The sequence below is a fragment of the Ursus arctos genome, unplaced genomic scaffold (genome assembly GCF_023065955.2).
Source record: "Ursus arctos isolate Adak ecotype North America unplaced genomic scaffold, UrsArc2.0 scaffold_19, whole genome shotgun sequence".
NCBI classification, from domain to species: domain Eukaryota; kingdom Metazoa; phylum Chordata; class Mammalia; order Carnivora; family Ursidae; genus Ursus; species Ursus arctos.
This window is the reverse complement of record NW_026622863.1, coordinates 36,275,289-36,302,474: the sequence shown is the minus strand read 5'-3', so window position 1 is coordinate 36,302,474 and position 27,186 is coordinate 36,275,289. Positions and strand designations below refer to the sequence as shown.

General features: G+C 47.9%; 1 protein-coding gene and 1 pseudogene across 14 annotated transcripts in view; one reads left to right on the top strand and one right to left on the bottom strand.

The window, feature by feature from the left end:
* Positions 1–1,649: 1,649 nt before the first annotated feature.
* LOC113244749 (ribonuclease P protein subunit p29-like) lies at positions 1,650–14,003 on the bottom strand (annotated as a pseudogene).
* Positions 14,004–14,021: 18 nt separating this feature from the next.
* LOC113244699 (protein C19orf12 homolog) overlaps positions 14,022–27,186 on the top strand; it is a 68,189-nt gene continuing 55,024 nt past the window's right edge. For 5 of the 14 annotated variants that reach the window (XR_006408216.3, XR_007191004.2, XR_008960128.1 and 2 more), the window contains exons 1-2: positions 14,287–15,241; positions 16,013–16,121. Coding sequence is in view for 2 of the 14 variants with exons in the window: in XM_044378881.3 (XP_044234816.1) it covers positions 15,218–15,241; positions 16,013–16,121 (133 nt within the window). In the remaining 12 variants the exon portion in view is untranslated. The other 9 variants (XR_008960130.1, XR_007191002.2, XR_008960131.1 and 6 more) reach the window with 7 other exon arrangements.

The window sequence follows — 27,186 nt, the reverse complement described above, 5'->3', positions numbered from 1 at the left end:
CAGCGGTCACAGTGCTGGACAAGCCAGGCCACGTCCTGGCGCGCACGGCGCTTACGTTCTGGTGGAAGAAAACGACAATGAACCACCAGGGAAGGTTACGGACAAGTGCTGCGTACACTGTGAAATGAGGTCCCATGCTAAGGGCCCGCTGGGGTGCTGCTGAGAGGGAGGCCAGCCAGCAGCAGAAAGCTGAGTGCAGGGGAAGGCGCTGCCTTGGGGTCGGAGGTCCCAGAAAGGTGCCAATGGTCTGAGTGGGACAGAGCTATGTAGAGAAGGCACGGGGGAAGGACACTGGGGAGCTGGGAGAAGCGGGCTGGGGTTAGGTCTTGGGGGGCCCTTAATGACCCTGGTGAGATGCCGCGTTTAATTCTAAGCATACTGGGAAAGCACGTGTGGGTTTTGAGCAGAAAAGTGACACGATCTGAGCTACGCTTCGCAAAGGTCACCTGGGCTGTGGTGGGGCCACACATGGGGGCAGGGAGGCCGCCAGGGGCTGTGGGTGGGTGGCTGAGAGCAGCAGCAGAGAAGACGAGGGAGAGCTACCAGGACTTCATGAGAGGTCGGATGGGGGGCAGGTGTGAACACCAGGCAGGGGTGAAGGAGGGCTCCTGTGTTTCTGACCCAAGTAAGCAGAGAGACAGAGGCTGTTCACCGAGGTAGGGGTGGAGGCGGAGCGCACTTGTGGGGAGTCCATGATTCTTTCCCAGCCACGGCAGGTCAGGATGCTGTTGCATATCCATGTGGAGAGGTCAACGAGCAGTGGTTTCCATTCCCCCAACGAATGTTCACCGAGCACCCATTCCAGGTCAGTGAGTGCTTCTAGATCACCGGGGACACATCGGCATCAAAACAGTCATCGTGAACTCAAAGGAGCTCCCACTGGAGGCAGACGATAATGTTCCAGATTCTGGAGAGGGCTTGGGGAGAAGCAGGGCTGCCAACAGGATCTCCTGAGTCGAGTGTGTTGGACGTGTGTTGGACGTTGTGGGTGAGACCGGCTAAGGGGAGAGGGGAGCAGTCCAAGGATCGAGTTCAGGGCATGCCAACATGTACCAGCTTAGAAGAGGAGGAGGGTCCATGAAAGGACAGAGAGGGAGTGGCCAGGAGGCAGGGGACCGCCAGGGGGTGTGGGGACACAGAAGTGCCTCAGGAGGGAGGGAACGGTCAACCGTGTCAGGCGCCCTGAGAGGCCACCTGAGATGTGGAGATGGGGAGCCGAGCCGGGGCTTTGGTAGTATAGTTCACCTGAGTGAGACTGCTCCGAGGAGTGGTAGGGGCAAAATGGGCATGCTCCCCACTTCCTCCCCTCACCCCACTCCACCCCCCAGCCCTGCCCATCCTGCCCCATCCTCCTCCGTCCAGTCTCACGTCTGCCCCGTCTCAACGCGAGCCATGCGGCGAGCTGGGATTTAGGCCCATCTTCCTCCCTCGCCACCCTCTCCTCACCCAGAGCTCGGTCTAACGGACCAGGCCAGCAAGCATCGTGTGTGGGAGGCACACAAAGGGGAGGCCAGGACGCAGAATGGCTGAAACGCACCTGGGGCTTGCTGGGGACGCCGGGCCCCCACACGCCTCTGTGCAGCCCATGTTTGCGTCTGTCTACTTAGCAACGCTAGTCCTTCACAGCTCAGGAAAAATTACCAAGAATGTTATTGACTCTAATTTTAATTTGTCTAGCACTCTTGTTAATGATGTCTATTTAAGACATCCATTAAAGGCCCACGAGGTTAATTAAATGGACATTTCCAATACAGTTCTATTAGAACCCCCCTATTAAATTAATATTATAGACATTTAACAGATGTCTTAATTAGGCATTATAGCTAAGAAATGCAAACTAAATTAAAACAAAAGCCATTGTCCAGAAAGCAAGCTTTTTACCATAATTTATGGCTTGTGGGGGGAATGTTCATGTTTACTCTTCAGAACCTGAGAGATCAGTCATCTGACAATCTTTTCCAGCATCCGGAAAACACCATCCCGAGAGTCCCAAATCTTAAATCACAGTCCAGACGTCAGAGCTGGAAGACACTTTAGACACCATCTGGAGTCCGTGAACCTCACACTTCAGCGATTGGAGGAGCCAGCTGGGGTCTGAGAGACACACGAAGCTGTCTGGGCCCCAGCCCTGGAGTCTGACTGCAGCCCAGGAGCTGGCGGCTTTTAGCAGGTGTCCTGCTGATGCCAGTGCAGATGCACGAAGTTCCAGGAGCCCCCTTCAGGAAACCCTCATCTGGCCTCACGGCCCCACTTTGCCAGATGGTGATACGGAGGCCCCCAGATGTCAGCACTGGGCGACCGGGTCAGCAGGATTCCGCACCCTGACCCGTGGCTTAAAACCTCTAGCGCCGCTCTCCTCCCACTGAACTGGGCAGGACCTGACGCACCTCCTATGGGTTTGGGAGTGGCAGCCAGAGCCCTGCCACCCCTTCTCACCTTCCTTCCTGCTGGCCCTGAGTCTCACGGGCAGCTGATGTCCTGGGGCCTCCACGACTGGTCCGCTGGGCCGGTCCTGAGCCTCAGCGTCACTCTTCACATCCCACAGCTGCCTGGATCGAGCCCCCTCCTCCAGGGAGCCTCCCTGTCCACCCTGCCACCTGTGTGCGGTTTCCTCTCCCACCACTGTGCCTGGCCCCGATGGGAGGGTAAGGGAGGAGCTCAGTGGTTCACAGAAGTGAAGGGGAAGCTGGCAATGGAGGGGCCGCGGGACCTACATTCCTGCCTGAGCCAGTCATGGAACCCAGTGGTGAGGGGAGCTCAGCGTCCAGCAGCGGGGCTGACTGAACCGGCTAGTGGCGCAAGCACCCTGAGCAGGGGTGTGGCCAGGCCCGTGTCGGCGGATGGGAGCCGGTGGGTCTTGCAGCCTTTCTGAGGGGCTCCAACAGGGGGTTCCTGTCCTGGGTGGGGCAGCTCCATGGCGATTATGGACGGAATTATGTCCCCACGAACTCCTGTCAAAGTCCTCATCCCCAATGTGACTGCACTGAGAAGGAGAGCCTTTAGGGGGTAATTAAGGTGAAATGAGGTCATCCAGATGGAGCCCTAACCACACGACTGGTGTCCTGATAAGAGGAGGAAGAGTCACATCTCTCTCCGCAGGTGTGCACTGAGGAAGGCCACGTGGGGACACAGCAAGAAGGTGGCCAAGGAGAACGCTCTCACCATGCTCCAACCTTGAGGGCACCTTACTCTTGGACTTCCAGCCTCTGGAGCGGTGGGTAGAACGTTCTGTTGTTTGGACTGCCCATCTGCAGTGTGTTACGGCAGCCCACGCTAAAACACGGTGGCCATGGCCCGTGCCGCCCCTCACCTTCCCCACCAGCTGCTTCGTCCTTTTCTTCCCCTGGAGAGGCTCTGGCCTGTCCCCGGCGGGCCCTGCACTAAGGCCCCGTCCTCCACATGGAGTCGGCTCTGGGGAATAATGCTTTTTGGAGAACAGCGGGTCCCCGGGCTGCTGTCTGCTGGCCCTGCGGCTCCTGAGTCTCGTCCTGAGCTGGTCACCACTCTGCTGCTGCGTGGGCCTCTCTGGTTTCTCCGGTGCGGGAAGACTGACACGTGAGGCCAATGCAGCTGTGTCTCCCACGAGCCAACAGCCCCAAGGCCGCAGCTCTACTGGGGTCCTGGACTGCAAACTACCACAGCGCCGTCCACAAGCGGCCCTAAGCCACAGCCGCGGGAACGTGGCCAGCCCCGGGGCACCTCCGGAGGCCTCGGCCTGGTTCTGGGGAGTAGTGAGTGCCACTTCATCAGGACGCTCACCGAGAGCCGGCGTCCTGCCGGGCCTGGGCCCTCAGAGGATGGCACGTCCTCAGGGCACAGACCCAGTGGCCCCGGGTGGGCTGTGGGGACAACAGGGCATCCTGGACACAGGAAGGAACAGTGGCAGCTTCATGGCAGGTGAGTGTTCTTGTCAAGTGTCCTCAGGCAAGGGGGGAGAGAAGGCTACCAATGAAACAGCCATCCACACAGAAACGTGAGTCTGTGCCATGAAAAACAGATTTCACGAGCCAAGTGGCACCAACAGCGTTTCTGGAAAGCAGCTGTATATTTACACACTGGCCGCCTTTTCCATTACAGGGGGTGGGCACGAGCAGCATGGTTCAGGGAACTACAGCACCCCGGCCGTTACCGGAGAGGCACATTCAGATGGTTGGAAGAATGAGCCACTCCACGTAGAAGGCAGTGACCTCCTCAGTGGGAGCCCAGTGCTAAAGGGACCACGTTACACACTTAGAGCAGAATCTTCTCATCCCGTGGTCAAAAGCACGGCTCTGCAGCCAGACCATGGCGGTCAAATCCCAGCTCAACCCTCTCAGGTGGTGAGACCCTAGGCGAGCGAGCACTGAGGCTGTCCACTGTGGCAAAACCAGGCTGTCAGAGCACAGGGCTCAGTGGCCGGGCCCGCTGCCCTGTCCCCGGTGGGGCTGGGATCTGAGACCTGCAGCACAGGCCGTGACGGCGGCAGCAGGAGCGCATCCGAGCCGGCCCTGGACCAACCTGACGAGCCATGGAGCCCGCACGGAGGGACGCGGGTGCAGCCCCAGGCTCTGGGAGGCGCAGCGGCACCCAGCGCGGCCTTCCTGTGCCCCCGTCAGAGTCAGAGTTTACATTCCTGGCCCAGGGCTCCTCTCCTCCAGTGCGGGCCAGCGGGACACACGGACAGAGGCCAGTGTCCTGCGCTGCTGCTTCTCCTGGAGCAAAAGAAAAAGCTCACGGATTTGCAGCCGGTTTGTTCCCAGCAGCGTTTCTGCCTCACCTGGCCGGTAGGCAGACGCTGACTTCTCAAAGGAACAGAGCCGTCGGTCCCTCTGAGCCATGCGGCTTTCCAACCACCACAGACTGGAAGCCCCGTCCCCATTCAGGGCTGCTTGCGAGCCCCTCCCCTAGTGGCCCGTAGGCACATGCCACGTGGGCTGACTCAGACCCAAGAGCCAAGGCTTCTGGCAGCAGGGGGCAGTAGGGACCAGCGGAGCTGCCACTGCTGGGAACTCGGGCTCTCCTAGGATGTGAGCGCTTGGAAAGAGCTGCAGTCTCGTTCCCCGTCAGCTGACCTGCCCTGGAGCCCAAGAGCCACGGGATCAAGAAGGCTCCGTCGTCCAAGCTCCGCGTACCGAACGCCCACGGGGAGCAGCACCTGACCGGGCAGCCTGCCTCCAGGCCCGTCCCAGTGCTCATTCCAGAGCCCATGAGCCCAAAGCCCCTCTGCGACCTCACCGCTCACTCCGCACTTTCCTGCGACAGCACAGAAGACCGCCGTTCGGTCCCAGAGTTCCACAGGGGGCGTGATGTAAAGCAACACCTCAGATGGGCCGAGCCCCTGCCCTCGGGAAGTTCTGTCTACAGGGCAGAAGTGGGGCCCCTGCCAGGCTCAGCCTCGGGCCACTTCCCTTCCGGCTTGGCTCTGTCGCAGGGCTCGGGCCTTCGCCAGGAGCCTCTTACACCGACACGTGTGTTTTATTATTACATAAGCCACGGATTCATCACAGAACATTCAGGAGACACAGAGGAGGATGAGGAAGAAATAAAAACCTCACACTGGCACCAGTCAGGGCAACCTGTGCGGGTCCTGCCAGAGTTTCCTCTCACGGGAGCAGAACATGCCTGTCATCACCTAGAAACATATATCCCTCTGTTCCCGGCCTTCTTTGCTCAATACGGATGATGAATTGTTCCTAACTCTGGTGTTAATGGGCTGGGGGGGGGGGGGCTCTAGAACCAGAACCGACCCGGCCATCTGTTTGCTGACATGTGGGCACTCAGGTGTTCCTGATGCTTGGGGTCAAAACAGTTGGGTCCACGGCAAACAGCTCACAGGTCAACTGTTCCCTTGGCTTTGAACTTCTTGACAGATCACTCACTTGACCGAACCTGGAATTTGCTTCCATAAATGTAGGAAATGAAGCCATCGATTTCTACTGTGAACACACAGTTTAGCTTGGGGATAATTATTAAAAAAAACCCAGGAGAAAAAAGACCACGAAAAGAGAAATCAATGCAGTTAAGTTCACATTAATGCATAATACTATTCCTAGAATATCTGTATTAGAACGGAAGGAAGCAGCAAGAAAAACCAAACTCCAAAACTAAAGGAACAAAAACCTCCCACTGTGGTTTTGCAATCTCAGATTTGCGAGCAAGGGGTGTGGAAATCTCGACAGACCGGCTGCGTACGCTCGTCTCTGCTAGAACAATGAGCTCTGGCCCACCCAGAGGGTGAGCCCGCGCTTGCGTTCCTGGAACCCCAAGGGTCAGCAGAAAGGGCAAGATCCTGGAACTCCAGGGACAGGCACTACCCTAGCTCCCTTGTCTGTCCTGTCCACTGCTCTGGGGGGCAGCGGCTTTGGGGCAAGGGAGGGCCTCAGGCATGGAAACAGACCCAAGTATCTGCAAGCGTAGCCGGGCAGCCCTTCCTCCTGTCGTATCTGGCTGTGGCTGCTGGCTGGGCTCCACGCTGCCTTTGGGAGAGCTGTGGGGGCAGAGGGTATTCTGGGCAGGCATGGAATGTACGGTCAGCAGGCATCTGCAATCTCTGCTGATGTGAGAGACCAACCTGAGCCGCTGAAGCCACGAGAAGAGGGCTGACGAAGCCGGGTAGGCTGCAGGCCACGACACCGAGACACAGTTACACACCTTTCAGGTGGTCTTCTTTGGTGACGATTTTGAAGACGTGCTTACTTTCCTGTAGAAGGATTCCTGTAACACCCACATAGGAGGGGCATTTGGATTTTGTGACTGCAAAGGAAAAGGGCATTCAAGGCCTCAGCCTCAGTGGTGCTGGGGGCCGCACAGCTAGCTAGGTGGGGGCAGGGGGGAGGGGCTCCTCAGCTGGCCAGGGACCAAAGTGCATGAGAACTCAAGGTCCCAATCCCCTGCCTGTGGCTTTATAGCCTCTGGGCTGCTCTGACAAGGTGTCCTTTGGAGGGCCTGCAGCCACGGGGGTCTTGGGAAGGACTACGGAGCCAAGATCACGTGTATATCCAGCACCACCAAGACCCACAAGTTGCTGGCACGGGGCCAAGTCTCACGGATGGGATCTGAAGGAACACCTGTCCACCATGGCCTTCCCATGACCTCCCAAACTCTGGCCAGAATGAAATCTTCCTACAGGCTGTGGAGCAGTGAGTGGGGCGAACGGCCCCTCAGCTCTCCTGACCCATGCCCCCGTGTGTCCTGTAGACATTCACTGAGCACCTGCTATGTGCCTGGCACTGTCCGAGATTGGTGCCAGGCACGGGAGTGAACAAGACTGTTCTAGGTTCTGCTCTCAAGGAGCTGATGTTCTAACGGTAGGAGGGGAATGTGTACCAAATCAGATGATTGCATTTTCTGATAGTGGTAACTGTTAAGAAGAAAAAACACAAGGTAATGGGGGGGAAGGTCACTTTCAGTGATGGCAGGCCCTCGGGGGAAGTGACATCTGAGTAGGGACCTGAATACTGAGAAGCCGTCAGTCTGTGAACACACAGAACTCTGGGCAGAGGGAAGGAATAAATCAAAGGCCCCGAGGTGGGTTCAAGCCTGATGTGCGAGAAGCAGAAAGCAGGCCGATGTGGTCAGACCTGGTGCTCAGCAGAGTCGGAGAGGCCTTCTGATCACAGTAAGGAAGCAGAAGACAAACATGGCCCTAGGTTTGGTATAAGACCTTCCCTCTGGCTGGCCGGTTGGGGGATAAGCAGTGCGTCAGCAGGGAGAGGGTTAGGCAGCTTCTCCAGGAATCCAGGGGAGATGGTGGTGACTTGGATTCGGGGGCGTGCACGTGCTGACAGACTGGGAAGAAGAAACGTGATCCCACCCAGGTTTTTGGCCTGAACGACCAGGGTAAACGCTGGTACCACGAACGGAGCTGGGGAACACAGGGCAGGGGCTGAAGTGAGGAGGTGGACTGGTTTTGGATATGGAAAGGTTGTGACACCTACTGGACGTGTGGGCGGCTGTGTGCAGTGGCAGCTGGATGAATGAAGATGTTCAGGGGAAGGTCTGCCCTGGAGAGGACACTGGGAGCTGGGAGTCCACAGCTGAGATTGAAACTATGGGGAAATGGATGGAAGGGACTTTCTGTTCAGGGCTGGGGGCGCGTGCCAGCAGCTTCTGTGCCCCTGGGGAGAGCAGCAGGGGTCCCTGTGTGGAAAGGCACACAAAGACCATTTAGGGTGTATCCAAAAAGGGGCCAGAACTGGCTCGGGTAGCTACTCCATCTCCCACCCCAAAAAGGGGCCAGAACTGGCTCGGGTAGCTACTCCATCTCCCACCCTCAATGTCAGTGATCTGGAAATATCCACGTGACCAGGAGTGTGTCTAGCCCTGTAGCACAGAGACACCTGCCACTGAGGGACGGTGCGGGCGTTCGCGTGACCGCGGGCTCCTAGGCGAGTTACCTGAAACAACAGCCCCATGAAGATCTGCCTTTAACAGCTTGGCCTGAACCATCTGTGGCTGCCTAGGAAGTAAACAGAAGCCCTCAGTGTTGACCACGATCAAGATTCTGAAGGGAGCACACAGGTCTACAAACTCCTGCAGCCGGCTGGCTCCGAAGGCTGCATTTACAGTGATTGTAAGACTTGGGTTCTGCCCCGAGGGGCAAGGCTTCAGAAATGCAACTCACGTGTCTGGCTTGACTCCCCCGCACAGGTCCTGGATGTACTGTTTCCAGAGTTTATGCAGAGGGAGAAAAAGACTGTATCTGTGGCAAAGGTAGAAAGAAGTAAAAAGTGAGACGACATGAGCATGGGATTATAATGTCAGCAGAGCACAGAGCGAGGCCTGGTGCCAAGGACCCCGACCTGGGTCACTAGGGACTGGATGCGGATCCTGATTCTACAGCCAATAACCCGACTGACGACAGTCAAGTGCTTCCACCTCCTGAGGCTCGGTTTCCACTGCTAGAACCCTCCTGAGGCTAAGGTGGGGAGGAAGGAGGTGCCCTCCATTGCCCTCCATCCTTCCCGCTGGCTATATGCAGCCTGGATGGCTGGTGCCCCAGCAGGCCCTCAGACTGTGAGGCAGCAGGCACAGGGAGCAGCCAGGGAGCTGCCAGGGAACTCCGGGGGCGGCGCTGCCCGAGGCTCTGCCCCACCAGCCCGGGGCCGGGGTGGGGGGGGGGTTGCTCATCTGGTCTTTTCAAGCAATAAACTTCAGTCTTGCTGAACCACTGCTCTCTGCAGACTCCTGCTACAAGAGCTGACCCTGGGGAGGGGCGTGAACAGGAGACGCTGGCTGCCGTGCATGTCCCCACGTATGGGAACAGTCTGAGAGAGCAAGTGGTGGGACAAAGAGGAGGGACCAGGTGAGGGCGGGGCTCAGAGGCTTTCCTCTGCGGTCAGTATTACTGCGCTGGTGCCTCACCGGCAACCTGTTACAGGAAACGGCAGGTCAGACTAAGGAGAACCTCAGGCTTGAACTCGAAGTGGGCTCCACTGGTGCAGACACCAGCGAGGGAAACTGGGCACCAGCCGCCCCTTGCTGCACTCAACGCCCAGCCTTTTTGCAAGCGGGGTCACGGACAAAGCGACTGACTTTGTCCTGTGGGATGTGGGAGGCTATTCAGCTACAGATCTTGGAGCAGAAGTCTACAAACAGTCCGAACATGAGCATATGCAGAACTGTGGCCAAGGCAGGATGCAGTGTCCGCTGGAGGGAGGAACATGTCCTCCCACGTAGTGATGCGTCCCTTTCAGAAACTTCTGAAACACGGGGACAGCACACTCTTTGGCAATAAAACTCCCGTGGATGATCTGTCTAGTGCTATTCAAAACTATAAAGAGCATATATTAAGATATACCAGCTCCTCTTTCTCTAGGAAAGCTGAAAGACAAACAGCCTGTTGCCATGGGTAACAGACTGGCTTGTGGTACAGATCTCATTAGTTCAGGACAGAAGCCAGACAATAACACAGCAAGAGCCTCAGGGTGCCCTGCTTTAAAAGCCAAGTGCAAACCTAGCCTGAATTGGTAACGGAAGGCTGCCCCCTTGTGGCAGCAGTGGGAGAAGCTCCCTTAGCTTCAGGGAAAAGGGGCTCCCATACCTGCTGCTGGGCTTCCCAAATCCACACCCATTCCAGGAAGATGAAGCTGCCTTAGGTAGAAAGGCAGGAAAGGCTTGGCTTACCTCTGCTGCTCCGGCTTAGTGTCAAAGAGGCGCAGCTCCCTCCTCTGTCTGGCAGAGAGGCTTTTGGATTTTTTTTTCTTCTCTTTTCACTTCCGGCAAGTGGAGTACTCCAGGACCACAGCCTTGAGCTGCAGCTGGTGCTTGCAGGCTTGCTCGCTCACGAGGGGCGTGCTTCGCTTCAGGAAGGCCCTCATGAAGGCCTCGGCCTGCTGGGCTCCCGGAAGCTGCATGGGGACAAGGTGGCACAGGGCCCACTGCTCTGGTGGGGGGCGCTCCAGACCCCAGGTCCTCCTACACACCACAGAGGGGATGCCTTCACTGACCCATCTGTCTCCCGACTGAGCCTCACACAGCCTCTCACTGCTGAATGTCGGCTACCCACAGCTGTCCAGATGTGAAAGTCACGTTCAAATACCAATTCGTGACTGCCACACAAAACAGCCACGTCCAAATTCAACTCCCTACTCTATTTCGCTGAGGTTATTTTGAGGAGGATTGTTAAAAAACCCCAAAACCCTTTACATGAGGAAGCAAAGACTTCTCTGCTCCTTGGCAGGGAGGAAAGCCTGAGAAATGCATGACAACAATATTTAGTCAGTTGTGACCAGATGAAGGGAAGCTCGCAGTAGAACCAAGCGATGGCCTTGAAGGACATGCTCCTCACACTTGGGTAATGGTACCACCTGGTGCCCCAGGATGGACCACACCTTGCGGGGTAGGAATTTTGACACGGTGCCCATGTTGCAATCCTCTTTCCTTGGGTTTGGCCCCGAGGATGCGTCACGGCTACTTGCTAGGTCTGCTCCCGCAGCGCGTGGGGAAGGAACGTGCCAGTGCGTCTCAGCCTCCTGTGCTCACTCTCTCCCACACAGAGCAGAACAGCATTTGACCGTGACTTAGCACAGACTCCTAGGACGTGGGGGCAAAAGAACTGTCCTAACTGTGTGTAATTCCTGAGAGAACTCCAATGTCACGGCCTCTCACGTTGGGAGCTCCACCGGGCTGCTCCGCATACAGCTGCCCGTGTCCTAGGTCGGCCACAGCCCAGGCGGCACTGTCTACACAGATCATTCCTCTTGACTGGGGATTTCCTGAACCCCTGTTATGCTAACCAGGCTGCCAACGCTGTGAAGCTAATGTGTCAATACTCCCGCTCCCTTATGGAGAAGCGGGGCTGGAGGGGGTGTGATGGGATACACTCAATCTTCAAGGCAGCTCCCAGTAAGGATGGCAGTCAGCGTCAGCCTTGCCCCTTTAGATACTCACTAAAGATCCATTATCATCACTATTACTACTGTGACAGGACAACTAGCTGCTTCTTTTAAATTCCTAAGTGGCCCTTCTTCATGAAGAAACCACATAACGGTGTACCAGTCTCTTAAAATCTTGATTTCAGGTGAACTCGCTCATTAGCAGCCCCCAGTGGAGCTTCTGCCCAGCTGAGAAAGCATGTTTGGCAGCACCAGATATAATCCATACATTCCCCTGAGGAAATGTGACTGCCTGCCCTCTTTAAGAGGCAAGGGGGCACAGTGACAAAGACAAATGACAGTGCTCACCAGGGCAGGTGGGCACAGCCCAGCGTCCCCTACACAGTGGGAGACGACACAGGATCAAGAGGTCCCAGTTAACCGAATGAGGAAAACAGCGGCCGGCATATGGAAAGAGGCCATTAGAACAGCAGATCGTGACTGAGCTGAACCCACCTACTGGAAGGATGAGGAGTGAGATGTGGGAAAGGACATCTAAAGCAGGACTGGGGTATCGAGCCATCTTTGCCATCACCTCCGCTGCTCCCAGACTTCCTGCCATGCACTGTACCTCTGCATCCAACTCCTTGGCCTCTTTCTGAGAAAAGGCATGGGAGACCACACCCAGGGATTCAAACAAACAACAGGAAATGATCGATTCCTGTTGGGCATGACTCTAAGACCCACGACCTTTCTAACTGTGAAACTAACTATGCTTATTTAGAGATAGGAGAAGATGGGCTGCTACAAAGAGCACAGGCTTCTCAGCTTTCTTGGATGCCTCTTACTCTACCCTCTGGCCACCCGTCCTAGAAGGTCCAAGAGTGTGCTTTCAAACAGTGCTTCTCGGGGTGCCTGGGTGGCTCAGGCAGTTGAGTGTCCGACTCTTGATTTTGGCTCAGGTCATGATCTTGGGGTCCTGGGATCGAGCCCTGTGTCTGGCGCATTGCTGAGCGGAGAGCCTGCTTGAGAATCTCTCTCTGTCTCTCTCTGTCCCTCCCCTCTGAGTGCGCGCGCTCTCAATTAAATAAATAAATCTTTAATAAAAGTTATATGATAGAGCTTCCCTGGTTGCAGTTGGTTAGAAATATTATTTTGTTTACTATAAGATGTTTTAAGGCGGATTTTTCAGATATTTATATCTATGAAATTAGGGTCTATCATACAACAGGTGGTGTCCCACACTGATAAAACATAGTAGGTCTTTCTTCAAGCACAAGATATATATATATCGATCAATGTAGTTTCAACCTTAAAAACCTCCACACTCCTCTGTTCCTTACTTAACTTTCTGATGAAGAAAAATATGGCTTTTGGGGACAGAATATGGGTGTAAATGGAATAAGTGTAAGACAAAGGCCTGGTTTAAGGGTCAAAAGACTAGAAAATGTGGTTCACACAGCACTGCAAATTCCACCCTAGCTCCTTTGTGTTTCCCTGAGTGCTCGTGAACAAGCAAACCAAAGTGTTTATATTATACAATATATTATATTATAATATATTATATTATATTCAGAGTCTGGTTCTCCTTGAAATGCAAGAATGGCATTAAAACCTGTTGCTAAAGAGCAACCCCAGGAATGACTGTGCTTCAACTGTCACAGGTGTGTCCACTAGACTTGAAAGTCTTTTCTGGAACAATACACATCTAACAGTTATTGAGCACTCATTACTTATGTACCTGGCTAAAAGCTGCACATTTTATCTCATTGTATTTCCTGAGCAATCCTTTAAAGTAGATATTATTCCTATAACCCACGTGAGAAAACTGAAGCTCAGATATGCTGAGACACATAACTTGATCACAGAGATAGGAGTGGCAGAGGTGGAAATGAACATACTGGTCCAAAAACCAGTTTTAACAGTGTCTACCGTTACTCCCTAGCTTATAACCGCCCTGGGTGCTTGCTCCCTTCCTTGGCATAGCTATTCTCCGCTCAACTCCCAAAGTCCTGGATATCATTCCTCAGCACGCTCCCAGCATTCCTCAGCACGCTCCCAGCGCTTTCCACCAGACAAGGGCCCTTCCCAAAACAGCAGGCTGGGCAGGCAGCACTATCAGTAACCTCACAGAATGGAAACCAGGTTGTAGAGAGGCTCAGGGCCTTAACCACTGTCACCAGGTAGTGGCCAAGTCGGCCCCAGGCCGTAGGCCCTCCTTTAGCACCGCTAAGCAGGCCCCTTGGAGACCTGTCTCCAGCTCTGACATCCTTCCATCTCTAGGTCAGGGACTCAGCCAGGCCACCGAGACTCTGGGCCTCGGGTTCACTTATGTACTGCGGGACAATGCCCCCAGCAGTTTCATTCGGACTCCGCTGCGACCCTGTTCACCTACCAGCACCAAGTCCCCGACCCTTTACATCCCACCCCTCCAAAGGTTTGAGACCTTCAACCCCGCTTACTCTTCATCCTCGAGCCGCTTCCGGTGCGCTGTGATGACGTTTCCCGCAGGCGACACTCACTCTTTACCTCTTTTCACTTTCTTCAGCAGCCCTCGGCCATGAGAACATCTCTCTTCAAAGTTTGGGCTGAAGAGACTTCTTGCGCCCGAGCTGGCGCGCCACGCTACGTCGCCAGACTGACGCTCCAACTCTCAGCTGGGGTCGCGGGCGCGCGGGCTCGCAGATGGCGCCCTTGTGACGTCACTGACGCGCGCGGACATACGGTGGCGCATGCGCCTGGAAGGCGGCTTTGCTACACCCGCGAATGTGTCGCTAGTCTTGAGGGTGTCTCTGCGTGGTGGGGCTTTCTCAGCTTGCGTGTTCTGTAGACGCCGGGAAGGCCAGAAACCGTGGGGATGCGGTTAGGGCGTGTGGACTGCTTGTGGAGAGCTGGAGTAGAGCGGGGCGAGCCGACCTGAAGAGGACCGCGGGGACCTTGGGTATCAGGGGAGGACAGAAAGGGGTCTCGGATGGTGGGAATGAGGTACGTGGGGTCTCCAATCAGCATTCTCTACAGATTGGCCAGGGCACTGACGTTGGGATGGAAGGTTTAGGCTCTAGTTTTGACCTCGCTTAAGGCACTTCCCATCACCAGGCCTCCCTTTTCCCGCCAGCTGTGAGTGGGTTGGGCCTGATCGTCTGAACGTTTTCTTGAGACCCAGAACGTTAGTTTCTGTCAGGCAGTTAAAAGGCAAGGAATTGATGCTCATGGTTCTGGGGAAGGGTCCAAGAATTGTGGCTGGGAGGCCTGGTGCAGACCTCTCAGAACTGGCCTGGTGTGCAGCACTGTGCAGCCTTCCTTTCTGCGGAGTGCGGTTCAGGAGAGCAGTATAGCCCCCCCACTTTAAGTCAGTGGGTCTCAATTTCCAGTAAGGTATAGAAACCTTTTAAAGGAACAGAAATTCTCTAGGAGCCCTGAGGTTTTATGGACACAGATCCTAGTTCGGGTAACATTGATTAAGTTTTGGGTGGTGACCTTGTGTCATTTCATCGTAAACATAGGACTGCAGGCCCTGTAATTCAGTGGCTATACCGTGGCTTGTCCAGGTGAACGTGAATGTATGTATATTACCATCAAAGTGGAATTACAACATTTAAATGTATTGCGCTTCAAGATGCCTGAAAATAGTCAGGAGTTATGGGACTAAGCTTGAGAAACTGCTTTTGGGGATCCATACCATGTAAACTACCAATGTGAATTTAAAAATAGCAACGTGAGACAGCAGAAGATAGTAAGAGCCAATTTCAGTGCTATAGTCTCAAGGGGACCCTTTTGAGCAGGACCTTTGTGTTTATGGTGACAAGGGAGAAGGCAGACCTCTGTCTCTGAGAGCTGCTTTTTTTAGGGTTGCATGCACTCTCTGTCTCCCAGTTGATGCCTTCTGAAGTAGCCGTGTCCCCTCAGATGACTGCCAGTCTTCCATGGAGTTGCCTGCTTTTGTTGGGGTGAGCACTGAGAACTGCAGTTACTTTGTAATTCCCTGATCACTACATGGTTTTTTAAAAAACAAACCACTTTATTATCCTCAGGAAACAAATGTCTGTGTATGCAGAGTGGCACTTGTCCTTACAAATATCCGTATTATTGTGATTGTTGTTTATAATAGTAAAAACTTGGAAACCACTCTATATTCAACAATAGTGGATTAAATAAATGAAGTATGTGTGAATTAAGTACGTAGGTTAATTCAATTGCATTGCAGTCAAAGGGTAAGCTTCAAAAATTTAGGTTCCTTAGCATCCCTGGAGATTCTTATTTAGTATGTGGGTCTTAAGAATCTGTATTAAAAAAAAAAAAAATGTTCCCAGATGAGTTTGTGAGTAATTAGTTTTGGGAACTATAGTATGGTACATTTATAGAACATAATATGATAGAGCACCATACAGCCATTACACAAATTATAATTTATATTATAACAAATTAAAAGGTTACAATATTTAAAAGGTTATAATGTTTTAAAAATTATAAATTTTTATAAGGTTTAAAAGGTTTAAAATATTAACACAAAACTAAATGTATACACAAAAAGGATTGAAAAGACAGACTAATATAGAGGAAGTTTTTAACGGCTGCATAAGTGAGCTTATGAGGGATTCTTTCTTCCTTTTTTCTATTTTCTAAATTTTGTTCAGAGAAAATGAGACTTTGTTAATTTTTTTTTTAAATCTATAAATGATAAGCTTTCAAACATGGCTACACATGTGTTTTCCCACTAGTGGCTTTGTGAAAGTTCCGTAGGAAGTCAAAGTTTGAGAGCATCACTGCAAATGATCATCCCCCTCAGCCTGAACAACTTGCGAAAAGCTTCAAAAGTGCAGAAACATGGTAAGAATTCTACAGTGAACACCCACATGCTTTTAAGTTCTACAGTTCATATTTTGCTCTCTTCAGACAGGTTTCTTTTGATTGCTGCTTTAAGACATTCAGGCTGTTAGGTTGAGTATGCAAAAGTTTCATGCCTCAACTACTGTTAAATAAGTGCATTTCTATGAAAGTCAGGACTTGCCTTATAAATAAATGTACAGATATGGCCTAGAGTGAGCTGATGCCTCTGTTAAAGCAGAGCCTGGCACAGACGACACAGTTGGACAGGACAGCCATCATTATCTGCAGTCTCATAAAACTGGCACAGTCCCTGAGGCTCAAGATTAAGAATGTCTCTCGTCCCTTGATCTGTATGCTGGTCCAAACGTGTCATATTGATTGACAAGGGAGCTGGGAGTGTTGGTGGCGGGGGATGTGGACACAGTGGCACCAGCAATCATTCCTCAGGCTTGACAATGCTGTAGGAGACTCCCTGTGTGACAGAGAGTGAGGAGAGTAGGCAGTAAGGTTCCGGTCCTAACACTGGACTTCCCTGCCAGACAAGCCCTTTCCTGCTGGGCGATTGGGTGTTCTGGCTACAAGAATCGAAAAGCTGACGCTCACAAGAGGAAGACATACCACCCCTCTGGTCAAGACACAGCACTGAGCTCTAAGTCAGTTAAATCCGATCATTAGGATTCCAAGCAGCACGAGGGGGTACAACACTTAGCATGTGTGGCCAAATATCAGTTTCTGAAATCGAGGTTTGTCAGTCTTTCAAAATCGAAAAGTCATTCTTCAAGGCTAACTTGATCCCCGATGTCTAAAATGCAACATTATAGATTCTTCCAGTTCCCTGAAGAAGTTTCCCTCTCAGCTGAACGCACCGAGGAAAGCTCATTCTTGCTTTTCGTGATCAAGTGTCTAAGAGGAGGCTCTTTGGGATCCTGAGATCTCCTTCACGGGACTTAAGGGGCAATTCCTGCAGCATCTGAAGGATTTGCAGGGAAATCACCGCAGGCTTCATGGAGCGTGTGTGCATGCGGCTCACACTTCCCCTCCCCTGTTGTGATCTGTGCTCAGTGTTGGGGAAGCAGCCCAAAGCTATGTGTTAACATATCTATGAATCCTTCTGGGCCAAAATATGGGAAGGTGGGTGGGAAAACGGAGCTGATATAAAATCACCCCAAACTGGAATTGGGGTAAGACCAGAAAGCAAAGAGACCTGGGTTTCGTGCTTTTTGAGTCCCAAGGACCTGCTGGAAGTTGGGGACAGACTTCCCTTTCAAGATATTTGAAGCCAGAAGGGCACCTGAAACTGTTTAAAAATCCAATTTAGTGAAGAGGTCAGGCCCTCAGCATAGCTGCCTGAGAGGAAAAAGTGTGACCTTTCTGAGAGATGGTGCTACTTCTTAGTTTCCTTCAGTCTCTGTTCTTTAATACACAACATACAGCTTAAAATTTGAAAAGCAGTATATCTGACATGGAAAGAAGCAGGAACTGTCACCCGTAATCAGGACAAGAAATGTCACCAGAATAGAACCATAGATGACCCAGATGTTCGAATTGGAAGACAATACTTTAAAATACTTTTATAATACTTTAAAACTTCTACAATGCTATTACAGGAGGTGGCGTCCTCGGGGGCAGCATAGGACGATCCTGAACTCACCTTTTCCCATGCACACACTGAATCCATACCTACACATAGAAAAATTCTTCCTGAAGAAGCACCTGAGGGCTGATGGAACAGTTGTTACATGACACAGGATAGAGGGACCACATAGGAAATGGCAGGAGAAATGGAGACACATTAATGTTGGGCACCCCACTCCTGATGCTGTGAACTATGATAGGGAGAGACAGCACTGAGGGACCCAGGTGCAGATTCGCCTAATCTGCAGCAAAGCAACCCCCCCCCCAACACCCCAGTGGTTTAAAGGGCAACTAGACTATGAGTAAGGAAACCCATTTATTAACACTAGAGGGTCCACCAATATTGGGGGGAAACTTCTGGAACTCTCTGTGGGTTCAGAGGCACTGGCAAGCACCATTGTTTATGTTTCCTCCGTGTCTTGGTGGCACAGATGGGAGCAGGGCCCAGGCATTCTGCCTGGCACACCATCTTAGTGAACGTTGGCCCTTAGCCTACACTGGCTCTAGCCATTCCCCCTAAGAGGCCTGCCTGCCCATGCTCTGGCCAGTTCCAGCCATCCCACCAGGGTGGCTGAGGCATGGAGCACCCTGAGGCCCACTGGCCCATGCCTGCTTCAGCTGCCGTGGTCCCAACAGTGTACCCCCTGCATGGAGAGTCCCAGCCTGCACCCACCCCAGCTCTAGCCATACTGCCAGGGTGGCACCAGCCTGGAGTGTCCTAGGACCACCTGGGCCATGCTTGCTCCACTTTCAGCTGTTTTGCCAAAGTGGCTTCAGTATGGAGTACCTTGGAACTCCTACCAGCCCACATCCTAGCTCCAGATGTTCTGCCAGCATGGCCCCATGGAGCATCACAGGAGTACCTGGCCTGTGCTTACTCCCATCTCCGGCTGTCCTGCCAGGGTGGCTCTGCTCTAGAGCCCCGGAACCTTTTGGCTCATATCTATCTCAGCTCCAGCCGTCTCACCAGGGTGACCCTGGATGAAGTGCCCTGAAACCTCCAGCCTCTGCCTGTTCCAGCTCCAACCAGCCAGCCAATGTTGCCAAGCAAATGAAATCTACACAGGGGACATTCCTACACAAGGCTACTCCTTCAAAACTGGTAGGTTAGCTGTTCTGCTTAATTCACAGAAACAAAATGAGGAGACAGAGGAATATGCTGCAAATGAAAGAATAAGACAAAACTTCAGAAAAAGAACGAAATGATACAGAGATAAGCAATCTACCTAATAAAGAGTTCAAAGTAATGGTCACAATGATGCTCACCAGACTTGAGAGAAGAGTGGATGAACTCAGTGAGGACTTCAACAAAGAAAGAGATACACAATATAAAATAAAATCAATCAGAATTGAAGAATACAATAATGGAAATGAAAAATACACTAGAGGGAGGGCACCTGGGTGGCTCATTCAGTTAAGCATCTGCCTTCAGCTCAGGTCATGATCCCAGGATCCTGGGATTGAGCCCCACTTGTGACTCCATGCTCAGTGGGGTGTCTGTTTCTTCGTCTCCCTTTTCCACTTCCCCTCACCCTGCTTGTGTGTGCTCTTTCTCAAATAAATAATCTTAAAATAATAAAAATAAAAGAAAAATAAACTAGAGGAAATCAATAGTAGAATAGAGAATGCAAAAATGGATCAGAGGCCTGGAAGACAGGGAAGGCCACCCAAGCTGAACAGCAAAAAGAAAAAAGAATTTTAAAAGTGAGGATAGGTAAAGAGACCCCTGGGACACCATCAGGCATACTAAAATTCACATTAGAGGAGTCCCAGAAGAAAAAGAGAGAGAAAGGGACAGAAAACTTATTTGAAGAAATAATAGCTGAAAATTTCCCTAACCTAGGGAGTGAAACCAATGTCTAGGTACCGGAATCCTAGAAAGCTTCAAACAGAACGAACCCAGGAAGGGCTGCACCATGACACATAGTAATAAAAATGGCAAAATTAATGATAAAGAGAGAATCTTAAAAGCAACAAGAGGAAAGCAAACAGTTATGTACAAGGGAAACCCCATAAGGCTTTCAGCTGATTTTTCAGCAGAAACCTTGTAGGCCATATGGCAGTGGCAAGATACATTCAAAGTGCCGATGGGAAAAATCCTGCAACCAGGAATACTCTACCCAGTAAGGTTATCATTCAGAATTAAAAGAGAGATGAAGTTTCTGAGGCAGACAGAAGTTTAAGGAGATTTAACCACTATACCAGCCTTACAAGAAATGTTAAAGAGACTTCTTTATTCAGAAAAGGAAAGGCCATATGTAGAAATAAGAAAATTATGAAAGGGAAAAAAAAACTTCACTGGGAAAAGTTAACAGAAAGGTAGTAGATCAATCACTTATAAAGCTTGTATGAAGGTTAAAAGACAAAAGTAGTAAAATCAGTTATTCCTAAAAAGATTTAGCTAAGGAATTCACAAAATAAAAAGATGTAAAATATGATATAATCTAAACAATGGGGGGGGGGACGTAGTGCTTTTAGAATGTGTTTGAACTTCAGTGAGTATCGGCTTAATACAGGCTACTATATACTTAGCATGTTCTATATGAACCCCGTGGTAAAACCCAGAACCTATAATACATAAGCAAAAAGGGGAAGGAAAAGAATCCAAAAATAACACTAAAAGTCATCAAACCACAAGGGAAATAGTAAGAAGAAAGCAACTCCAAAAACAACTGTAAAATAATTAACAAAATGGTAGTAAGTACACGCCAATCAATAAATAAATGGACTAGATGCTCCAATCTAATGACATAGGATGACTGAATGGATAAAAATGCAAGATCCATCCATATGTTGCCCACCAGAGACTGACTTCAGAACTAAAGACACAGATTGAAAGTCAAAGGGATGGAAAAATATATTCCATGAAAATGGAAATGAAAAAAGCTGGGGTAGCAATACTTATATCAGGCTAAATAGACTTTGAAAGAAAGACTGCAACAAGAGACAGGGCATTACATAATGATAAAGGGTTCAATCCAACAAGAGGATATAACAATAGTAAATACCTGTGCATCCAACAGGGAAGCATCCAGATACATAATGCAAAAATTAATATAAAGAGAAAATTGACAGTAATAAAATAATAAAGTTCCCAAAAAGAAAAGTAAAATAACGTTTAACACCACCCTATGTACATCAATGGATAGATTATGTAGACAGAAATTCAATGAGTAAGGAAACAGGGGCTTTGGACAACACCATTAGTCAGATGAATTTAACAGATATATATACAGAATATTCCATTCAGGGTGCCTGGGTTGGGCGTCTGCCTTTGGCTCAGGTCATGATCCCTGGGTCCTGGGTTCTTGTTCCACATCGGGCTTCTTCCTCAGTAGGGAATATGCTTCTCCCTCTCCCTCTGCCCCCCCCCCAACATGTGCTCTCTTGCATGATCTCTGTCTTTCAGATTAATAAATAAAATCTTAAAAAAAAAATTCCATCCCAAACCAGTGGAATACACATGGAATATTCTCTAGGATAGATCACATCTTAGGCCACAAAACAAGTCCCAGGACGTTCAAGTGGAAGGAAATCATACTATCTTTTCTGATCACAATGTTATTAAACTAGAAATCAATTATATGAAAAAAATGGAAAAACACAATCACATGGAGGCTAAATAGCATGCTACTAAGCAACCAATGGGTCTATGAAGAAATCAAAGAGAAAATTAAAAAAATACTGTGAGACAAACGAAAATGGAAATGCAATAGTTCAAAAATCTTTGGGATACAGAAAAGGATTTCTAAGAGGGACGTTTATAGCAATACATGCCTACCAAAAAAAAACAAAAATCTCAAACAATGTAACCTTACACCTAAAGGAATTAGAAAAAGAAGAACAAACAAAGCCAAAGGTCAGCAGATAAAAAGAAATAATACAGATCAGAGTGGAAATAAATGAAAAAATAATAGAAAAGATCAGTAAAACTAAGAACTAGTTCTTTGAAAAGAAAATTTATGAAGCTTTAGCCAGACTCATAAAAAAAGAGAGAGGACCTAAATAAATAAGACCAGAAATGAAAGAGCAGTTACAACTGACACCACAGAAATACAAATAATTATGAGACTACTATGAAAAATTATATACCAACAAATTGGACAACCTAGAAATAATGGGTAACTAGAAACATATAATCCCACAAGACTGAATCAGGAAGAAATAGAAAATGTGAACAAATCCATCACTAGTACCAACATTGAATTAATAATGAAAAATCTGCGAACAAACAAAAGTCTAGGGCCAGATGGCTTCACAGGTGAATTCCTTTTTTCCCAAAAATTTTTATTTAAATTCAGTTTATTAACATATAATGTATTAATAGTTTCAGAGGTAGAATTTAGTGATTCATCAGTTGCATACAACACCCAGTGCTCATAACTTCAAGGGCCCTCTTTAATGCCCATCACCCAGTTACCACATCCCCCCACCCACCTCCCCTCCAGCAACCCTCAGGTTGTTTCCTATAGTTAAGAGTCTCTTATGGTTTGTCTCCCTCTGTTTTCGTCTTACTTTATTTTTCCTTCCCATCCACTATGTTCAATTGTTTTCTTCCTTAAATTCCACATATTAGTGAAATCATATGGTATTTGTCTTTCCCTACTGACTTATTTTGCTTAGCATAATACCCTCTAGTTCCATCCACATCATTGTAAATGGCAAGATTTCATTGTTTTTGATGGCTGAGGAATATTCCATTGTATATATATACACACATATATATGGAATGTATATGGGATAATGGAATATTTCCGTTATCTTTATCTCTACCTATGAATGAATGAATAACATATACATACAAGCACACCACATCTTCTTTATTCATTCATCTGTCAGTGCACATCTGGACTCTTTCCATATTTTGGCTATTTCACAGGTGAAATCTACCATTTAACGAAGTGTTAATACCTATTCTTCTCAAACTATTCCAAAAAATAGAAGAGGAAAGAAAACTACCAAAGTTATTGTAGGAGGCAAGCATTACCCTGATTTCAAAACCAGATAAGGACACCACACACACACACACACACACACACACACACACAAACAACAAAACAACAAAACAAAGCAAAGCAAAATTACAGGGCACATCTGTGATGAACATAGATGCAAAAATCCTCAACAAAATTTTAGCAAACTGAATTCAACAATGCATTAAAAGGATCATCTGCCATGAATTAACGGGATTTATTCCAGGAATGCAAGGATGGTTCAATATCCAGAAAACAAACACTGTGATACACCACATTAATAAAATGAAGGATAGCAATCACTGAACATCTCAGTAGATGCAGAAAAGCATTTGACAAAATTCAACATCTGTTAATAAAAAAAATAAAAACTCAACAAAATGAGTTTAGAGGGAACATACCTCAACAAAATAAAGCCATATATGACAAAGCAGCTGCTAACATTCAATGGTGAAAAGCTGAAAGATTTTCCTTTAAGATCAGGAGTAAGACAAGAATGTGCACTCTTGCCACTTTTACCCAACAGAGTACTGGGACTCTTAGCCACAACAATCAGACAAGAAAAAGAAATAAAAGGAATCCAGTTTGATAAGCAAGAAGTAAAATTGTTACTATTTGCAGACGATATGAAACTATATATAGGAAACTAAAGACTCCACCAAAAAACTATTAGAGATAATATTTAGAGATAATAAAGATTTCAATAAAGTTTCAGGATACAAAATTAAAGTACAGAAATCTGTTGCACTTTGACACACTAATAAAGTAGCAAGAAGAGAAATTTTAAAAATCCTATTTATAGTTGCATAAAGAAGAATAAAATACCTAAGAATAAATATAACTAAGGAGAGGGTAAAGACCTTTGCTCTGAAAACTATAAGCCTTTCATGAAAGAAATTGAAGGTGACACAAACAAATGGAAAGATATACCATGCTCATGGATTAGAAGAATTAATATTGTTCAAATGTCCACACTACACCAAGCAACCTACAAATTCAATATGCTGCCTATCAAAATACCAGTAGTATTTTTCACAGAACTAAACAAAGAATCCTAAGGTTTGTATGGAACCACACAAGACACTGAATAGCCAAAGTAATCTTGGGAAAGAAGACAACACTGGAGGTATCACCATCGCAAATTTCAAACTTTATTATTAAACTACAGTATGCAGTAATCAAAACAGTATGATACTGGCACAAAAATAGACACATAGGGGTGCCTGGGTGGCTCAGTCGTTAAGCATCTGCCTTCAGCTCAGGGCGTGATCCCAGAGTCTTGGGATCGAGCCCCACATTGGGCTCCTCCACTGGGAGCCTGCTTGTGTTCCCTCTCTCACTGGCTGTCTCTCTCTGTCAAATAAATAAATAATCTTAAAAAAAAAAGACACATAGATAAATGGAACAGAATCGGGAGTCCAGAAATAAATCCACACTTACATGGTCAATCTACAACAAAAGGGGCAAGAATATACAATCGGGAAAAGGCCTCTTTTCAATAAACGGTGCATATTTGTGTTTGTAAGCCATACACAAAAATAAATTCAAAATGGATTCCAGATCTAAAGGTAAGACCTGGAACCTTGAAAGTCCTAAAAGAAAACATAGGCAGTAATCTCATAGCTATTGGTCATGGCAATATTTTTCTAGATCTGTCTCCTCAGACAAGGGAAACAGAAGCAAAAATAAACTATTGGGATTACATCAAAGTAAAAAGCTTTTGCATAGCAAAGGAAACAATCAACAAAATGGAAAGGCAACCTATTGAATGGGAGATGTTTGCAAATGATCTATCTCATAAGGGCTTAATATCCAAAATGTATAAAGAACTCATACAACTCAACACCAAAAACAAATAATCCAAGTAAAAATGGGCAGAATTCCTGAATAGGCATTTTTGCAACAAGACATACAGGTAACAAAAAGAATGATACATGGAAAATGCTCAACATCATTAATCATCACTGAACTGCATGCACCTCAAAACCACAATGCAATGTCACCTCACACTAGTAGGAATGGCTAAAATTAAAAATACAAGAAGAAACAAGTGTTGGCAACCATGTGGAGAAAAGGGAACCCTCATGGATTGTTGGTGGGAATGAAAAATTTTGCATCCATTATGCAAAACCACTATGGAGTTTCCTCAAAAAATTAAAAATGGAAATACCATAGGAATAAAATTAAAAATTAAAAAAAAGAAAAGAAAAAGGGGAGGGACAGAAGGACTATAATCTCTTAGTGTGGACAAAGCAGGGTGTTCCACCTGTTCATGGGTGAATTTTGGTCTGTGTGTTAGAAGACACTACATCCCAAAATTGCAAGGAAAGTAAAATTTATAAAAAATAATATATAAATACATATAAACACACATACACATATAAAGATAATATTGAGTAGAGTGAAAAAAGGACTAAAATAAAGCATACATTGTGAAAAATACAAGTTAAAAAGCAACTATGAGATGTGAGCTGATATAATAAACATCTGGTTGAAATGGGAAAAGGTAAAAAGAATAAAAAAGAAAAAGCATAAGAAAAAGAAAAGGATAACTTTATCTGAAAAATAAACAAGTTGTGAGATGACACCTGGAGCTCAATATACTATTTTCCCCTGGCGTTGAAATTTTACAGTCTTATGGGATCCATAGGGTTGTCATCCCCCTGTTCTTCCAGACTCGCTTCTGGGGGAGGGGCCTGCCGTGCTGTTTCTCAGGTATCTCTGCCTGGGTGGAGTTGCCCCACCCCCTTTCATGGAAATGGGCTCAGTCAAGCAACATGATAGATCACATTAACAAAAAGAAGAGATGAGAACCACATGATCCTCTCAATGCAGAAAAACCATTTCACAAAACACAGCATCTGTTCCTGATTAAAACTCTTCAAAGTAGAGGGGTAGAGGGAACATGCCTCAATATCATAAAAGCCATCTAAGAAAAGCCCACAGCGAATATCATTCTCAATGGCGAAGAACTGAGAGCTTTTCCCATAAGGTCAGGAACACAACAAGGATGCTTACTCTCATCACTATTGTTCAACATAGTACTTGAAGTCCTAGCCTCAGCAGTCAGACATCAAAAAGAAAAGGCATTCACATAAGCAAAGAAGAAGTTAAACTCTATTTTCACAGATGACATGATACTTTATATGGAAAACCCAAAAGACTCCAACCCCAAATTACTACTCATACAACAATTCAGCAATGTGGCAGGATACAAAATCAATGCACAGAAATCAGTTGCTTTTCTATACACTAACAATGAGCCTGAAGAAAGAGAAATTAAGGAATCAATTCCATTTATATTAGCACCTAAAACCATAAGATACCAAGGAATAAACCTAACCAAAGAGGTTAATGATCTGTACTCTAGAAACTACAGAACATCTATGAAAGAAATCGAGGAAGACACAAAGATATGGAAAAACATTCCATGCTCATGGATTGGAAGAATAAACATTGTGAAAATGTCTATGCTGCCCAGAGCAATCTACACTTTCAGTGCAATCCCTATCAAAATACCACTGACGTTTTTCACAGAGCTGGAACAAACAATCCTAAAATTTGTTTGTAACCAGAAAAGACCCTGAATCACCAGGGGGATGTTGAAAAGGAAAACCAAAGCTGGGAGCATCACAATGCCTGACTTCAAGCTAGATTACAAAACTGTGCTCATCAAGACAGCATGGAACAGACACAAAAACAGACGCATAGATCAATGGAACAGAATAGAGACCCCAGAAATGGACCCTCAACTCTATGGAAACTAATCTTAACAAAGCAGGAAGGATTATCTAATGGAAAAATAAAAGTCTCTTCAAAAAATGCTGGTGGGAAAATTGGACAGCTACAGGTGGAAGAATGAAACTGGACCATTCTCTTACACCAATCACAAAGATAAACTCAAAATGGATGAGGGACCTAAATCTGAGACGGGAATCCATCAAAATCCTAGAGGAGAACACAGGCAGTAACCTCTTTGAACATCACCCATAGCAACTTCTTTCAAGACACGTCTCTATAGGCAAGGGAAGCAAAAGCATAAATGAACTTTTGGGACTTCACAAGATAAGGAGCTTCTGCACAGCAAAGGAAACAGTAAAAAAACAAAACAAAACTAAGAGGCAGCCCATGGAATGGGAGAAGATATTTGCAAATGACACTACAGGTAAAGGGCTTGTATCCAAGATCTATAAAGAACTTCTCAAACTTAACACCCAAAAATGCAGGAAATAACTAATGTTGGCGAGGATGTGGAGAAAGGGGAACCCTCCTACACTGTTGGTGGGAATGCATTTGGCACAGCCACTCCAGAAAACGGTATGAGGTTCCTCAAGATGTTAAAAATAGAGCTACCCTTCAACCCAGCAATTGCACTACTGCATATTTACCCCAAAGATACAGATGTAGTGAGAAGAAGGGGCACATGCACCCCAATGTTCATAGTAGCAATGTCCACA